Source organism: Camelina sativa, chromosome 19, assembly GCF_030686135.1.
Source record: "Camelina sativa cultivar CO46 ecotype springtype chromosome 19, ASM3068613v1".
Taxonomy (NCBI): Eukaryota; Viridiplantae; Streptophyta; class Magnoliopsida; order Brassicales; family Brassicaceae; genus Camelina; species Camelina sativa.
Window position 1 is genome coordinate 9160395 of NC_141898.1, and position 17906 is coordinate 9178300.

Genomic DNA, 17906 nt, shown 5'->3' on the forward strand with positions numbered 1-17906 from the left:
GGTACTGACTTTGTCCTTCGCCTTGTTCAGGGTCCATAGGAGTGGCCTCAGCTGGTTGGTCGACTTGTTCATAATCACTTGCGTGTTCCGATGAACGTTCTGTTGTCCATCGCACTGCATGTTGTCGAGGCGAGACTCACCATGATCCGATAATAGCACAACATCCTCCGTATGCGGATGGTCACCTTGAGGCTCATTCTGCTGCTCAGTCGCTGGCATGGTCTGGTATTCGATCGGAGACACGTTCTGCTGTTCAACCACTGGTTCAGGTAAGTGCTCAGAAGGACCGCCTTGGTGATGCTCAGCTGGATGACTTGATGAAGGTCCCTTCTTGGCTTTCTTCAACGACTTTCTCGCTCTCTCCCGGGGCTCATGAGAGGAATGTCATGGTCGAGCTGGAGAGGGTTGTTGCGTTCGTGGTGTGTAAGCAGACCGGCGTGCTGGAGATGGTTGTGCTCGGCGAGTTGGCTCAAGACGTGTAGACGAGCGTCCCTGTACTGGCATGACATCTTGGGAAGGCATTGGGATGACGACAGTGGATGTCGAACAACTGAATTTACTCATGAAGTGCATAAAAGTTTTCTTGAAACTACTGAGTGTCTAGTCCCTCGCCTTGCCCCATTTCTGAACCTTGTTGAGACGTTCATGGGCCTCCCTAACACCCTTTACTAGTCTCGGTGCTGTGTACTCGTCAAAGTGATACCTCTCAAGGCGATAGTCTTCTGAATCCTCCTCCATCGGGTTGTCTTCTTCTACAGAGATCTCCATTCGCTGATCTTCTTCCTCAACGTACAAAACGCTTCTATCAGGGATAAACTCAATGTTCTCACCATTCAGGATCGTTGTTAGACTTGCACAAGGAAGAAGGATCCTTGCTTCTTCCACCTCTGGGTGAACGAATTTGTAGACAAATTTTCCATGCTTGTTTTCCCAGTCTTAAGTGTGAATCTGTTTCAGGTGGTACATATCCATCCAGCGCGGAGGAAACGATTCCGAAGGGAGATGGACGCCTTCTGCTTCTAATATCCATGTCACAACCCCTCCCATACACATAACTCCGGGTGAATGATTTTTGTTAAGTTTGACCACCCACGTCTTGTAAGTCTGCAGATGGTTCAACAAGAAGAAAGCGAACGATGTGTCTGATGCGTCACCTCTAAGCATAACACCCTCTATAGTCTTCTTTAGCGGGTCCTCGAGTGCCAAATCCAACATGTCAAGCTCTGCTTTGGTGACAAGGCCAGTGCTTTCCTTCGCGTAGAAAACGTTAGAAATAGCCCTGTGGAAGTATCTCAACACTGGACTCCTTATTAGCGTCCCTTTCAACCTTGAGGCATTGAAGCGCGCTCAGTGCTAATCGAAGCCCATAATGACGATGCCTCTTCCATGTCGATTTCCGCTGCAGTGCCAGTCCCACTAATGAATCCAAAAACTTCCTCAAGCTGCCTCACAATAAGGTTGTAAGTCCGACAATGTATCATAAACGTGAAATAGCCTAAACTGCCATCCGACTCCTTCTCAGGCGCATCTGCAAACAAGTGAACTTGCAAGGAGCTTAGAAGCTGTATGGTTTCCTCTCTGTAAGCGTTTTTCGGTGTGTTCATAAGTCTGTTGAGGCTGCATTCGCCGAAAAGATATTCAACATCTTCTACTATACCGAGGTGCTTCATGTTGCTGAAACAAATCATAGTACTCATGGGCAGATAGCTTCGATTTAGACTTCTTCTTGAAAGATTTCCTTGATGATGCATTCTCGCGAGCCTGCTCCATCTCATAATCGCTACCCTCATCCCTCTGTTGCACTGGCTTCTTGCCACGAGCTTTGTCTTTACTAGATCATTTTACTGCTCTGCGTGAGTCAGCGTCTTGCGTAGGCAGATTAGAAGTAACAACACGTCCAGGTACCTCACAACCATACTTCTCATACATCTCATCCCAAAAATTGTCAGACATTGTTAAGCTGAAACAATTTAAACTCAAAACCAAAGATAAGTAGGTTAGTGAGCGAATATCAATAACAATCAATTTGAAATGAGAGAGCTAAGGGATAAAATTGTTTAAGGTGCAGAGATGGTTGCGTTGAGCTGGAGTAGCGTTTGGGATGGTGGATCGAGTGAGATGACGACGAGAGCAACTCCACAGTGTCGGATCGAGTCGGATGCTTCGAGTCGCTCGGCGTTGAGCTGAGCTTTGAGTGATAGCGCCTTCGATCGAGTCAGAGCTTGTTTGCTCGCGTGAGAGAATCGACACGGCAGTGCTTCTAGGGATGTCGATTGAGTTGCGCAGGTCGAGTCGGATGCTGGTTTCAGGAGTAGCTATATGTCGTCGATTAAGTGGGAGTACGTAGGAGGCGGATCCAGTCAACGGCGAGATAAGACCAATCGAGTCACAAAGGCTTCACGACGGCGATGAGTAGCAACTGGTCAAGTCACGGCTGCGTAGGATGTCGGCAAGAACTTCACAAAGACACTGAGCAGAGCAACGTATAACGTGAACTTCTCCGTCGAGTGAGTAGAAGAACGACTGTTACTATGAGTGTTCGGTTTGGTCAGAGCTTGGTCGACTACGTCAACGGATAGAGTGGGAAATTCAACAGTAAGGTCTTCTCAACAACGAGGGGAACAGCCGGTCGAGCTAGATGTGAATCGCTACTCAAGTCGTTACGTCGCAGGACCAGCGACTGAGTTTCTGGGTCGAGTCGAGATGAGATGAAGCAGATTGGCGTCACAAGGGCTTCACGAGAGAGCTGAGCAGAGCGAGGTCATAGCTTCACGAGAGGTTGATGGTGATAGGAGAGAAAGTGGTTTGAGCTGTATAATTAAAGTGAGTTGGTGGGAGTGAAGAGTGTGAGGGGGGGGGGTAAATAATTAAAGAGAGAGTGTGGTAAGTGGATGATGTGGGATGATGTGGTAGGATGGGACACAAAGAGAGATTTGTGTTTGGTGAGGCGGAGCAAATGGAGATAGGGCTGAAATGATAGGGAGGGTAACCACGTGGGAAAGAAAAGAAAAGATTCCCTTTCTATACTTTACTCCTCTCATTTACTCTCTATCCTCTATCTCTTATGTAGAATTCATCATATACGGCTTGACTCTGAACGCACTCTTTCGACTGCTATTTTCCCCCTTTTTTTTTTTTCATACTTCCTTGTGCAAATTCCTGAACACCAGAAAACTAAAAACAAAAATCAGAAACACAAGGATCCTTAAAAAATATATATATTTACACAGATACCTTTGGGACTTCCTCCCAAGTGAGCTTGTTTAAAGTCCTTAGCTTGACTTTTCAGCTTTTTATGCTTTTGGGGGATCGTAGAGGAGCACAGAAGACCCCTCTGGTCGGACTTGATCAGCTAAATATTTCTTGACTCTCTGACCATTTACAGTGAACTCGCTACCATGCTTGTTTAGAAGAGTGATGGCTCTGAATGGCAGAACTTCCTTGACGTCAAAAGGTCCAGACCACCTAGACTTAAGCTTTCCAGGAAATAACTTAAGTTTGGAGTTTAAAAGCAGAACCTGATCTCCAGCCTTGAGCTCCTTGACAATAATCTTTTTGTCATGAGAATTATTTGTCCTTTCCTTGTAGATCTTGGAATTCTCATAAGCATCAAGTCTGATTTCTTCCAATTCATGTAGGTCGAGAGTCCTCTTGGCCTGAGCTGTATCAATATCCAAGTTCAGCAACTTGATAGCCCAAAGCGCCTTGTATTCAACCTCCACAGGGAGGTGACATGTTTTACCATAGACCAACTGAAATGGTGTTCTTTCTATTGGCGTCTTGAACGCTGTTCTGTACGCCCAGAGAGTCTCGTCCAGCTTGACAGACCAATCTTTCTACGAAACCCCAACAATCCTTGACAAGATACCCTTGATCTGCTTATTCGAAACTTCAACCTGTCCGCTGGTCTGTGGATGATATGCAGTAGAAACCTTGTGCTTGACCCCATACTTTCTCAGCATACTCTCAAACACCTTGTTGATGAAATGAGTTCCACCATTGCTGATCACTGCTTTAGGTATCCCATACCTTGGAAATATTATGCTCTTGAACAGCTTCAGAACAACCTTGTGATCATTGGTAGGACTGGCAATGGCTTCGACCCACTTAGAAACATAATCAACTGCCACAAGAATATAGACATTCCCATTAGATGGAGGGTTGAATGACCCCATGAAGTCTATCCCCAAAACATCAAATATCTCTACTTCCTGGATCGGATTCTGAGGCATCTCGTTCCTCCTTGTGATGTTGCCCATCCTCTGACAGGCATCACACTTGGCGATGAAACTGTGAGCGTCTTTAAACAAAGTTGGCCACCAGAGACCTGCTTGAACAGCATCTTCAATCCTCATCTATAGGAACAGCATCTTGAATTCTCATCCTTGACATATGGTCCGCAACTCCATTTTCTATGCCTTTCTTGTCAACAATCTCCATGTCAAACTCCTGAAGAAGCAGAATCCATCTCAACAGTCTTGGTTTGGTATCCTTCTTCGAGTAGATGTGTCTCAGAGCAGTGTGATCGTTATACACTATGAATTTCGAACCCACAAGGTAACTCCTGAATTTTTTGAATGCAAACACAACTGCTAGGAGTTCCTTCTCTGTGGTTGCGTATCTTCCTTGAGTCTCGTCTAAGGTGTGACTGGCGTAGTAGATGACATGAAGCTTCTTGTCAATTCGCTGTCCCAGAACTGCTCCAACTACGAAGTCTGAAGCTTCACACATGATCTCAAAAGGGTGATCCCAATTTGGAGCTTGTACTATGGGTGTTAAACCCAACGCCTCCTTGATCTTGCTGAAGGCTTCTAGACATGCTGCATCGAATTCGAACTCAACCTCCTTGCACAAGAACCTTGTTAGTGGTCTTGCAATTTTTGAGAAGTCCTTGATGAATCTTCTGTAAAACCCAGCATGCCCCAGAAAGCTTCTGATGTCCTTTACTGTCTTAGGCGGTTGAAGCTGAACCATGACCTCGATCTTAGCTTTGTCAACCTCAATTCTTTTCTCAGAAATCTTGTGTCCCAGAACGATCCCTTCTTCAACCATGAAGTGACACTTTTCCCAGTTCAGCACCAAGTTCGTCTCCTCACATTGTGTCAATACCCTGCACATATTCAACAAACAGGAGGAGAAAGTGGAACCGTATACAGAGAAATCATCCATAAACAGTTCCACTGACTCCTCAATGAGATCCGAAAAAATTGATGTCATGCACCGTTGAAAGGTGGCAAGAGCATTGCACAAACCAAATGACATGCGTCTGTAGGCAAATGTGCCATAAGGACAAGTAAATGTTGTCTTTTCCTGATCATTTGGGTGGATATGGATTTGGAAGAATCCACTATACCCATCAAGAAAACAGTAGTAAGGATGACTAGCTAGTCTTTCTAACATCTGATCAATGAAAGACAGAGAAAAATGATCCTTCCTAGATACAACATTCAACTTCCTATAATCGATGCACATCCTATGTCCTGTGATGTTCCTAGTTGGGATTAACTGATTCTTTTCATTTTTGATCACGGTTATGCCTCCCTTCTTAGGTACACAGTGCACTGGAGATACCCAAGTACTATCTGAGATAGGATAGATAACTCCAGCATCAAGCAGTTTTAAGATTTCTTTCTTTACTACTTCCTTCAGGTTAGGATTCAATCTCCTTTGAGGTTCAATGCTAGCATAAGACTCATTTTCAAGATTGATCCTATATGTGCAAAGACTAGGTGAGATTCCCTTGATATCATCTAAGGAATAACCTATAGCCTTTATATACTTCTTAAGCTCAGTTACCAGCAACCCCAATTCATCATCACTCAACCTAGCATTCACTATGATAGGATAAGTAGAATTGGTTCCTAGAAAAACGTATCTAAGCCCAGAAGGGAGAGTTTTGAGTTCTACCTTTGGAGCTTTCAGTTCCGACCAGTCGTCAGCATGGGAGTTTGGAATGGTCACGGTCGAGTGGGAGGGGTGCTACTCGATCGAGCGGGACGTCGGTGTCTCGAGTCGGGTCATGACGTCGACCGAGTCAGAGATATCATGTTGTGAACTCTCTGTCTCAACTGTACATACCTCCTCTGCGTCAGATAGCTGCTCGAATTCCTATGGTCCATCCGTTTCTCTGTGGGAGTCTAGCAGATTCTTGTAACAAGTGGTCTCCTCATGCAGGAACCCTTCTTCTCCATTCTTGGTCAAAGCAGTTTTGAGATGGTCATCTTCAGCTAGTTCCTCCAACAACTCATCAGCCAACTTATCCATCTCTTCAATGTAGAAGATTTGTCCTCCTATTGTTGGCTTCTTCAAAGTATCCTTGATGTCAAACTTCATGATGAAGTTGTCGCCCAGATTAAGATCAATTTTGCCATTTCTGACATCAATGATGGCTCCAGCAGTCGCCATGAACTGTCTATGGAGAGATCAAAGGATCTTTTGGTTCTTCATCCATCTCCAGAACCACAAAGTCGGTTGGCACTTCCACGTCTCTGATCCTGACGGGTAAGTCTTCTAAAATACCATTTGGAAGTCTCACTGATCTGTCTGCAAGGATGAGAAAGATGTCGCAACCCTTGAACCTTGTAAAACCCAACCTCGTAGCAACAGAGAGTGGCAAGGTAGAGTGAATGATCCAGGATCTTTGAGCTTCTTGGGTACAATCTTCTTCTGGATGATTGCACTGCACTTAAGACTTAGTACCACCATGCCTTGAACTTCTTTTGATCTCTCCATCACTAAGTCCTTGAGGAATTTCTGGTAGTGAGGAACAAGTGCGAATGCACCCAGCAATGGCATCCTCAACTCAATCTCCTTGACTTGCTTTTCGAACAAGGCTTTGTACTTCTCAGTAAGCTGCTTTTTGAACCTCACTGGGAATGGTAGAGGAGGCTTGTCTTCATAAACAACATGTTCCTTAACAGCTTCAGGTTCGGACTTCTTCACTGGTTCAACCGGGTCCTTGACTGCTTCGACTGGGTTCTCTATCTGAGCCTCAACCTGAACAAAATCCTCCCCATCTAATTCCTCACTGTCCTCAGTGACGTCTGGTACTCCTTGCCTGGGAGGCAATGTTTTCCCACTTCTCAGTGTAATGGCATTGGCTAACTCCTTGGGGTTCTGAACAGCCTTTCCTGGGAATTGGCCAGGCTTTAGTGCAGAAGTAGAAGCGGATTGGCCTTCCATGTACCTTATCTTCGAATTCAGAGCTTCGAATTTGACGTTCAAATCATTGTAGGAACATTCCATCTTCTGACTAAGGTCAGCAAACTTCTTAGCAGTATCCATAGAACCGCTAGCTTGACCCTGAAGAATTTGTTGCATCATTTGCTTCATTTCTTGGTCAAGAGCTTGTGTAGGCGGAACTTGTGGAGGGCGGAATCCTGGAGGTGGTCCTGAGGGAGCTTTGTAACCTTGCTGGATTTGTTGTTTGGGTACGAATCCCTGATTGTAAGGCACAAAAGGTTTTTGTTGACCTTGTTGGTGCTGCTGAGGAGGGTACACCTAATTGCATAAGGTTAATTGAACCTGCTAGAATAGACACACAAAAATCTTAGTATCAATATGCTCATGCAATTACGCGTGAAGCAGTTGAGATTCTTCTTCTGACCAAATCCACCCTCTCTTATTACTCTTTTTCAATTTGGTAAAACAAAAAAAAAAACAAAACTGATATATGTTTTAGGGAATTAGAGAAATTACCAAGATAAACTGATGAGTAGAGGATGAAATTGCAGATGGACAGTGACAAAGTTGAGATCAACCATCAACAAAAAGAATCAACAGTCAATGTTTTTACCAGTCCTCACGTCCGACAACCTGTTCAAGAGAAGAAAGAATGAGTTTTTCTCTAGGTATGCAACCATGAATGTTTTTTTTTCTTAATGAGATATATACTTTATACATGACACCACCAATATCAGTGCAAGAAAGTTAATATTGTTTGGTCACCGTGAAGCCATGTTACTGTTCTAATAGAACCAAGAGATTTATCAATTGTTGTAGGAGGTGCCATCGAAGCGATTCAAGTCGAAGACACGAATTTTTTTCTCAAATCCTCTCGTGATTAGAAATTGCGTATCTTGAAGAAAGAACCATGTCAGAGCATAATCATGTCCTTACATGATTTTTACATAATACAAACCTTAAAGCATAACAAAAGAACAATGAACGGATACATGTATAGCAAGACCAGTACAACACAGTCTAATGAATCTTATGTCAGAAAAATCTTAAACAAGCAAAGAAGTTGTTTATATACCTGGGAGAAGGCGCAAGTTCGAACAATATGCTTGTGCTCAAAAGAATGCAGGACATCTCCGGTCAAAGCATCCCAAAGTTTCCTAAAAATTAGATTAGCCAATTATAGATGACAAAAAATACTGACCAACTAATCAAATTTTGTGAAGTGGCAACTCAAATTATATCATGGTCAGCCCAAAATAAATCAAGAACCGACGATGTGATTCGATTCTCATCGAAGAAGAAAGTACGAAAAAATTATGCATTGAAATTGAATTAGAAAGCAGAAGATGAATTAAAAAAAGCATTAGACTGAGATATGCATATATGAAAATAATCAAAGGTCAACTGCCATAAGAAATCATCGGATGATCAAATGCAAAAGCCCAAATATGCATAAGAGAGAGATCTACTATAGAGATTTCTGGCTAAAGTTTCGAAATCGAGTCACCCAATGGTGGATAGTGGAAGAGAAGTAACAGTCGAATGAGAAAACCGTTGCTAAATCACGGTGATAATCGACGGCGATTCGAAATCGATTTTGGAGCTTAAAATTGAACAAAGATAAGAGAGAGTTTAAAAGCAAAGGATTTGGAGTGCGTACAGCGTGACAGTTTTTTAAGCTTATGTGTATTAATTGTTATAATTTTCTTGGTTGTTTATTTTTATTGAAGTGTCAACACTTGGTTTAATATTGAAGCTGAGGTGTCAAGCTCTAAAGAGAAACACCTTCATCTTTTATTGTATTGATTTATCGTAAAATAAATTTAAAATTAATATTTTTTTAAAACACTTATAATAAAATGAGGAATTAATGGAGATGGTCTACCACCAAAAACAAACTCAATCACCTAAACGAATTTATTGGTTCTGACTTCTGACACAAATTTAGGCCCACACACATTACTTGATTAATATGATTGGTAAAAGATAAGAACATCGACACATATAATACATGTCTATTATGTTACTACTTTGAAGTCATCGATTTGGATGTTTTCGGTTTCTAATTTTCCAAAATCGCTTTTGTTCCTACTGACGTAGAACGTCGAAGAAAAAAACCTTCTTTTAAAATAACTTTTTTTAGCGGTTTATTATGCAGGAATAAAACATCTCTCTTCTTTTTCTTTTTGCCAATACATGAGAAGGAAAACGAAATTCAATCACATACAAATCTTGGCACTTCCAGTACACAGAAGTTATACAATTTATTGGTTCTAACACAAATCCACACTCACACACATTATTTGATTAATATGATTGGTAACGATAAAAACATTGACACATAGTCCATTTATGTCACAATTTTCAAGTCATCGACTTGGAGAGTTTCGATATCCTGGTTTTGAAAATTGCTTCTGTTTCTACTGGCGTAGAACTTACCCCATTTATAGCCTTTGTACCTTGGAGGGTTTTTAGGACTCACAAGCTCTTCTAATGGCTTCACTTCCACATCATGTGAAGGCAACAAGAAGAATGGTATGGAATATCTCTCTCTTGTTGTGTTCACCACCACTCTATGCTCTGCGCTCCAATACTTATCATTCGTCCATAGCTATGTTATCATTTTTATTATATAGTAATACTCATTAGTTATGATAGCTAGAATCTCGTAATGTTGTGTATAATATGACATAATATCAAGGATATAAATTACCTCCATACAGTTGCCTAAATTGATGACAAGAGCATTAGGGACGGGTCTAATGGGAAACCAAACACCGTCCGATCTACGACGCACTTGTAATCCTCCAACCTCATCTTGAGCCAGTAAACCTAACACGTCTGGGTCTTTGTGGTGACCAACACCTAAAGCTAGGTCAGGTCTTGGACATGGTGGATAACGATTTATCCTGAAAAAGCTCATTTGTTCTTTGAAGTAATCACGAAAACGCTCTTTTGGTAAGCCTAAGCTTAATGAAATTAGTTCTAAGAGCTTGAACGCTAATTTCTCAGCGTGTCTTGCATATTCTTCACATGCTTCCCTAATGAAAAAAAATAGAACAAAAAAAAGAGAAATAAATTAGTTTACATAACTGAATAATATAAAAAAATCATTTCATCGAATCTTGTGTAAGTTATAAACTTGTTATATAGAGTGGTGGATGCAGCGTTGGGACTTGGGAGGATAGGATTCATTGGAATCCAATTGATTTGGTAAACATGAGGTTGTGATTATTCTGGTTAAAAGAAGTTACCTTAAATCAGAAGGAAACTGAGGCCACTTGTTGTAAACAAGCCTTATACCTTCGTCTTCAGGATCAGTGGAAGAAGGAATAACCACTGGGTTTTTGAAATACATATCGAACACTTCTTTCCAATCTTTAACGTTTGTCGTGTGTTCACCATCGTGATACCCTACTTGATTCACCTCGTCTCTCTTCACCTTTATTTTTTCTTCCCTTGGCAAATCGAAAAACGTCTTCACAGTCTTCTCCACACGTTGTCTTGCGTCCAAAGGCACACCATGATTAATGACCTGAAAAAATCCCCATTTCTCACAGGCGTCACCGATCTCTGCGATAACGTTTTGGATATCTTCGGGATCATCGAGGCGCGAGAGATCAATCACACGTATTTCTTCGGGTTGGTTAGGGATGAAATTCGAATCTCTTCTATGCTCTGGTGCTTGGATGTAAGTTGGATCAAGATCCTTCATTGTTACAAGCAATAAAAGTTTTGAGCCTAAGTGAAAAGAGCTTTATGCTGTGTTTGGATGTCCCTTACTTGCAAAACCGAGAGTTCTATTTATACAGATAGACCGTTTGACATATTATTTGCTACCATCGGAATATGCTTCGTTTTGTTGTCCTTTGGGTTTACAAAGAGCTTCGGGCTTGTTTCTTTACATACATCGGGATGTAGGTGTATATATATATTATATATATAAAAAACGTGTATTTATCGTATATTCGACCATGCAAACAAAGGCTGTACGTGCGTAAAAATAGTAAGTTAGTAATAATATATAAACTGAATCAAAATTTCAAAATATTATCTATGAACGATTTAGTACGTAGCGAAATAAAAAATCAAACTGATAATCGAAAGTTAAAAATCTTTTCCTAGAAACGTTTTTGTTTGCGGTCTATAATTTGATATATTTTTATAATTTGCAAATCATATAAAGAAAATTGTAACGTATTCGTTACTATATCTAACTCATGTGGGTTAGATTGAATGGATGCGGATGAAAACATTGCACCAATACACGAAGACAATATGACAATTTGATGTTGTTTTTTTTCCTCTTTTAATTGAATTTTGACTAAATCTATGTTTATATTTTTTATTAACTTACGTGGGGTGGATACATTACTTGTTAATTCATATATATATATATATATATATATATATATGTTCCGCTTCATAGTGTAAGGCTGACTACGATCTTCGTTAATATATTGGCAGCTACCTATCAATTAAAATTGTTTGTTTTAGTGGTTCATTATGCACGAATAAATCATCTTTTATTTTTATTTTTGCCAATACATGAGAGAAATTAAAAGAAAGAAAAAAAAAGCTCAATCACCTACAAATCTTGCCACTTCCAACACACAAAAGTTATCCAATTTATATTGGTTAGCTGAGGAATACGTATTAATATAAATAATCAGTCACGATCGAATCTTATCAAAGCTTTGCTTAACGTAGATTTAGATTAAGACTCAACTTTTGGAGCATAGCTATATATAGCTATAAACCTATTTGGATTTGAATTTGATTTTCGCAGATGTGAACAATGAACATATCGAAAGAGGTCCACAATTATATAATTACATTTGGTGGTCCACTAGTCACTTACATAAAATCCAAATTCGAATTTCTCACATATAAACGAAACAGATCGAAAGAGGTCACTTAGTTACATTTGGTGGTCCAATACTAGTCATTTAATTACATAGAGTAATTTTCCAGATGTGAGAAATTCACCTGAAAGGCTGAAACGATTTTGATGCAAATGATTTGTTAGGGTCTTGCAGCAAATTCGCCTGAAGAATTTCTTTAACTTAATAAAGTTGTTTTTGGTGCAATGTTGGGTTTTATTGAAACAGAAGTATATCAACTAAGCATGCATAACAATATCTAAAGTTAGAACACAGAGTAATACAATTTGAAACGATAATTAGGTGGTCAGGACAGGACCACAAGCCAATTTTAAATAGAATCTGGACGTAATCTTATGAGTGGTGCTGAAATCGTAAATCACTTCTTTAAATTAAATAAATTTTAATTGATATCTCATAATTTAAATAATAAAAATAATAATAAAGCATGAAGAAAAATGAGATAAGTTTTTCATTAACACCATGTGTCTTGCTGAGAAGCCCTCTCAGTCATAGAAAAACACATGGCAAATAAGGATAATGTCTAATTTCGCTTAGTTCATAGAATTGAAATGAAAATAAAAGTAAGTGATCGATGAGACGTAGCACCAAACTTTTTCCTTTTTTTTTTTAATGATAAACACTATGGCTGATCCAATCAGTCCTTGTATAAATGCATAGAAGTGTTACATAGTGAACTATTTTCCGAAAGATCACCATATGGTTTATTCGAGTTCGAATTGCTTTTTGACTAATGTTAAAGTGTAAGAAAATTGGATGTTACTCGATTACTAAGTATTTTTTTTGAGTCTAGATCCAAATTCAAAATTTTCACATAAATGTAATTTTTGTTTCCTGTGAAATTCGAACCCATAGAAAATGATTAAACACATTAATTTTTGAACCTCACTAATCCCTGGATCTAGAGCCAGCTAAGAATACAAGCAGAGCTAGCTTGTGCTTGTGGCCGTAAATTAATTATATAATATTTCGACCGTTTTTTGCATAATAATGTTGTTAAATTAGTTGGTTTTAGCGGTTCATTATGCACGAATCAATACAATAAAATTTGAAGGTTTTTCACGGGAGCATGACACATCAATATTTTGGTGAATTTTAGAGTTTACATATCAGTTTCTTTTCTTTCCAATTAAAATATTTTATTAATACACTTCATCCTATATTTTTAATACTTCAGATTTTCTAATTAAAAAAAAAACTAATTTTTTTAGTAAATAAAATTATTTTTTCAGTAGTTTTTTGGACCCAACGTGATGCTTAAGTAAACACACATAAATACACCTTTTTACACTAATTATTAGTATTTTTACATAATAGTAAATTATTAGTAGTAATTTGATAACATATTTATAATAGGGAATCAAACTCAGTTAGAGAGAGGTGTGTGATGTTTTGTTATAAAATAGTCATATATATGCTTCCAAATCATATGTAATCTTTTGAAGTTCAAAAACAAATGTTTTATATTATGTTCTAAATTTTTCTCAAATCTTTTATTTAAAAATAATAAAATATATATATAGTTGGAATATGTGAATAGTTACGTAAAAAAATAGAAATATGTAAACTTCGATCTTTTCAACTTATGAGGTGAACTTTTAAACCACTAACCAGCACCATTAGTTAGTTAATTAGACATACCATAGTTTCTTTTAGACGTTAGAATCACAGTTCTATAATTATCGTCTTACGTTCACAAAACCTAAAAGAAACACAATTTCCATATCACAGTATTGGACCACAACACTGAACAACACCTATTATAGAAAAGTCTATGTTTTTAAGTTTTAACAATGGATGAGGATAATGATGAAATTATTGCTTTAATCAATCAATACAATAAAAGTTGTATGTTTTTCACCAGAGCATGACACATTAGCTTTTGTATTGAAGCAGACACTAACACATCAGTTAAAATGAATACCCAATTAAATTAAAATAATTAATACACATCAGCTTTTTGTACTCTTACGTGGACAAAACTAAAGAGAGAAACGACGCTCGATTTCTTCTTCTTCATTGTCGTTTATACTATCTTATTCGGGATTTGGTGGAGTTAGAGATTTATTCAATTTGATTTATCTGATTAAGTGTGGCTGAAGATTATTGATATCAAAAGTAATATTAATTGGACTGCACATTAATATTGAAGTATACTAAAATTATCTAAAATAAATACAAAACATTGTGTTCGATTGTAAAAAAGAAATGATCTCCATCATTATAATCTCTTTTATATTTCCATCATCATTAATATCATATTTTACAAATGTTTTGTATGATAGAATCACATTAGTTTTAAAGCAAAAAATAGCCTAAAATTATATACCAAAGCATCATGAATTCTATTTGTTCAAGAGGGTTTGTAAATGAGAAACAAATCAAGAACTAAGGGTTTGAAATCCCTAAACTTATTTCTTAAGGTAGTAAAATTATAAATATATTCAAAAATTAAATTTATGAAATCAAAAACTCAAATATCCTAAGATAATATAAATTATAATAACAAAATTACTATTAAAATTATTAAGAACTTATGAAATTTGATTTCTAACAACATATATTATATTATGAAATCGGAAAAAAAAAACAAAACACAAAAAAATACAACTAAAATAAAATAAAAAAATAATCCCGCGGCATAGCGCGGGTACTATTCTAGTAAATAACTAAAAACTCAATCACCTACAAATCTTGCCACTTCTCCAATACACAAAAGTTAACGAATTTATTGGTTATGACACAAATTTTGGCCCACACACATTATTTGATTAATATGATTGGTAAAAGGTAAGATTGTAAGAACATCGACACATATATATACTGTCTATCATGTCACAACTTTGAAGTCATCAATTTGGATGTTTTTGGTTTCCAGTTTTCGGAAATCGCTTCTGTTCCTACTTACGTAGAACTTACCCCATTTATAGCCTTTGTACCTTGGAGGGTTTTCAAGACTCACAAGCTCTTCTAATGGCTTCACTTCCACATCGTGTGAAGGCAACAAGAAGAATGGTATGGAGTATCTCTCTCTTGTTGTGTTCACCACCACTCTATGCTCTGCGCTCCAATACTTATCATTCGTCCATATCTACATTATCATTTTTTATTATATAATACAGTACGCATTAACTATGAAAGAATATTGTAATGCTGTGTAGTATGACATAATTTCAAGGTTATATATATTACCTCCATACAGTTGCCTATATTGATGACAAGAGCATTAGGGACGGGTCTAATGGGAAACCAAACACCATCCGATCTACGACTAACTTGTAATCCTCCAACTTCATCTTGAGCCAATACACTTATTACGTCTGCGTCTTTGTGGTGACCAACACCTAAAGCTAGATCAGGTCTTGGACATGGTGGATAACGATTTATCCTTAAAAAACTCATTTGTTCTTTGAAGTAATAGTGAAAACGCTCTTTCGGTAAGCCTAAGCTTAATGATATGAGTTCTAAGACCTTCAACGCTAATTTTTCAGCGTGTCTTGCATATTCTTCACATGTTTCCCTAATAATAAAACAGAACAAAAACATAGCTCACATAACTGAATAATAAAAATAGAAAATCATTTCATCGAATCTTTTTGTATGCTATGTATATATAGAAGTTTGTAAGGTGTCATATACAGTGGTGGATGCAGCGTTGAGAGGATAGGATTCACGTGACTCCACCAATAGATTTGGTAAAACATGTGATAAGGTTCTGATTATTTTGGTTTTAAGTTTCTATTTTTATAAATAAATTTGAGAAAACTAAAATATAAGAAGGAAAAGTAAAGTAATTTTACATACAGAAAAATTAATTGGAAGTGTCAGCGACGACTGTATCTTATTTATATATTCTTATGCTATAGCCCATATGATGTTAACAAACTCATGACTATACTCAGTTCTTGTTTTAAGGTCAAATATCTATAGATTTCAGTGATTTCACAGTTTAGAGAACTAAATTTAAAATTTCATTAAACCGGATCCGGTTCGTTGTTTCTCATAAACAGCAACGAAACTACCTAATTAAAATATTACCTGAAATCAGAAGGAAACTGAGGCCGCTTGTTGTAAACAAGCCTTAAACCTTCATCTTCAGGATCAGTGGAAGAAGGAATAACCATTGGATCTTTGAAATAAATATCGAAAACTTCTTTCCAATCTCTAACGTTCTTAGTGTGTTCTCCATCGTGATACCCTACTGGATTCACCTCATCTCTCTTAACCTTTATCTTCTCTTCCATAGGCAAATCGAAAAACGTCTTCACAGTCTTCTCCACCCGTTGCCTTGTGTCGCAAGGCACACCGTGATTGATCACCTGAAAAAAACCCCATTTCTCACAGGCGTCACCGATCTCTGAGATGACGTTTTGGACATCGTCGTGGTCGTCGAGGCGCGAGAGATCGATCACGGGTATTTCTTCGGGTTGGTTAGGGATGAAATTCGAATCAGATCTATGTTCTGGTGCTTGGATGTAAGTTGGATCAAGATCCTCCATTATTACAAGTACGAAAAGTTTTGATGCTAAGTTTAAAAGAGCTTTATGATGTGTACTCTTCAACCAAAATGTTGCTAAATATATACCACTACTTTTCTAGAAGTACAAAAGAAAAATTCAGGATATATAAATCAATTTTGTTTTGTTTTTATGCGTACTGTTTTTGTTAATGATAGTAAGATACTACTACTAAAACTTCTATTTTTTTTTTCTCGTTGAATCTATCGGTCAGAGGATCTCTCATCGGATCATGAAGTAATTAACACTTTAATCGAAAAATATATTAAATCACTCTGTATTAATTAGGATAATAGTAAATCAATCTTGAAAGCTGGACTAAATCAATAATGTATTGTTTACTAGTTGAACACAACTCTTTATTACTATAATTTTGGCAGAAGCCAAAAAGGGTTTTAAATATTAATCAGTTTGATGATGATTGAGCTGTAAAACTGAAAGTTGAAAAATAGGATAGTTGCCAATAAAGACCATAATAATTAAAAAAAAAAACAAAAAAAAACAAAAAAAAAAACTAGGTATGCTCTAGAGAAACGAAAGATAAATCAAAGACATTAACCAAACGGCTAAATAATCTAAAATCTTTTCATTTTAATTGAAGTTTTTTTCTAAGCTGTGAAATTCATTTTCAAGTGGAAATATATGAATAAATATTAATATTTTGGAGTTTGGACATATTAAACAAGAAAGAATAAAGCTTTGAGAGAAATTAACACAAAGAATGTGATCAGAGCCGGTTCATTGTAATGTAATGCCTAAAGCAAAATAAGATGCCTACAAAAAAATTTACACAAAAGAAAACAATATATTATTTTTGAAAATGAGTTTCTTAACAAGAATTGAAAAAGAAAGAAAATAGAATCCAAAAAATTAGAATAACTAGATTTTAAAATGAGAAACCAAACATAGAAACAAAAAATTCAAATCAAAACATCAACAGAAAATAACAGTTTATCATCACTTTCAATATAATTTATAATCTTTAATTTTTAAAACTTAGATAAAATAAGACATAATTGAGATAAGAAGAAAAATTAACAAATATTGAACTAAGATAAAGAGATGGTATCCAGTAGGACTCGAACCCCCAATGTGAGAAAAAAAAATACATAACCACTACACTACTAAATATTTCTTAAACTGATGCCCTCTAAATAATTTATATAATCTGCTGTTTAAAGCAGCTGCTTGTTGGGCTTCTGCTCCGGAACGGCTCTGAATGTGATGAATTTACACTATAAACATAGAAGAGAAAAATGCTAAAATCAGCCCCAACTATTTGCCAAACGCTTTTTTATACCTA

The 17906-nt window shown here is 37.3% G+C and overlaps 3 protein-coding genes across 3 annotated transcripts; all 3 read right to left on the reverse strand.

Moving 5' to 3' along the window:
• Positions 1 to 3293: 3293 nt before the first annotated feature.
• Positions 3294 to 4355, reverse strand: LOC147920344 (uncharacterized). Its single transcript, XM_087501023.1, has 4 exons — positions 4108 to 4355; positions 3933 to 4029; positions 3519 to 3836; positions 3294 to 3440 (listed from the first exon to the last, which is right to left on the reverse strand). Exons 1-4 carry the CDS (start codon positions 4353 to 4355, stop codon positions 3294 to 3296), a joined length of 810 nt encoding a protein of 269 aa, XP_087357149.1.
• A 4949-nt stretch (positions 4356 to 9304) lies between these two features.
• On the reverse strand, positions 9305 to 11284 carry LOC104765768 (protein LATERAL BRANCHING OXIDOREDUCTASE 1). Its single transcript, XM_010489528.3, has 3 exons — positions 10437 to 11284; positions 9896 to 10223; positions 9305 to 9793 (listed from the first exon to the last, which is right to left on the reverse strand). Exons 1-3 carry the CDS (start codon positions 10895 to 10897, stop codon positions 9533 to 9535), a joined length of 1050 nt encoding a protein of 349 aa, XP_010487830.2. The 5' UTR covers positions 10898 to 11284; the 3' UTR covers positions 9305 to 9532.
• A 3511-nt stretch (positions 11285 to 14795) lies between these two features.
• Positions 14796 to 16808, reverse strand: LOC104765769 (protein LATERAL BRANCHING OXIDOREDUCTASE 1-like). Its single transcript, XM_010489529.3, has 3 exons — positions 16125 to 16808; positions 15279 to 15606; positions 14796 to 15177 (listed from the first exon to the last, which is right to left on the reverse strand). The coding sequence occupies exons 1-3, from the start codon at positions 16583 to 16585 to the stop codon at positions 14917 to 14919; spliced, it is 1050 nt and encodes a 349-aa protein (XP_010487831.2). The 5' UTR covers positions 16586 to 16808; the 3' UTR covers positions 14796 to 14916.
• Between the last annotated feature and the right edge of the window lie 1098 nt (positions 16809 to 17906).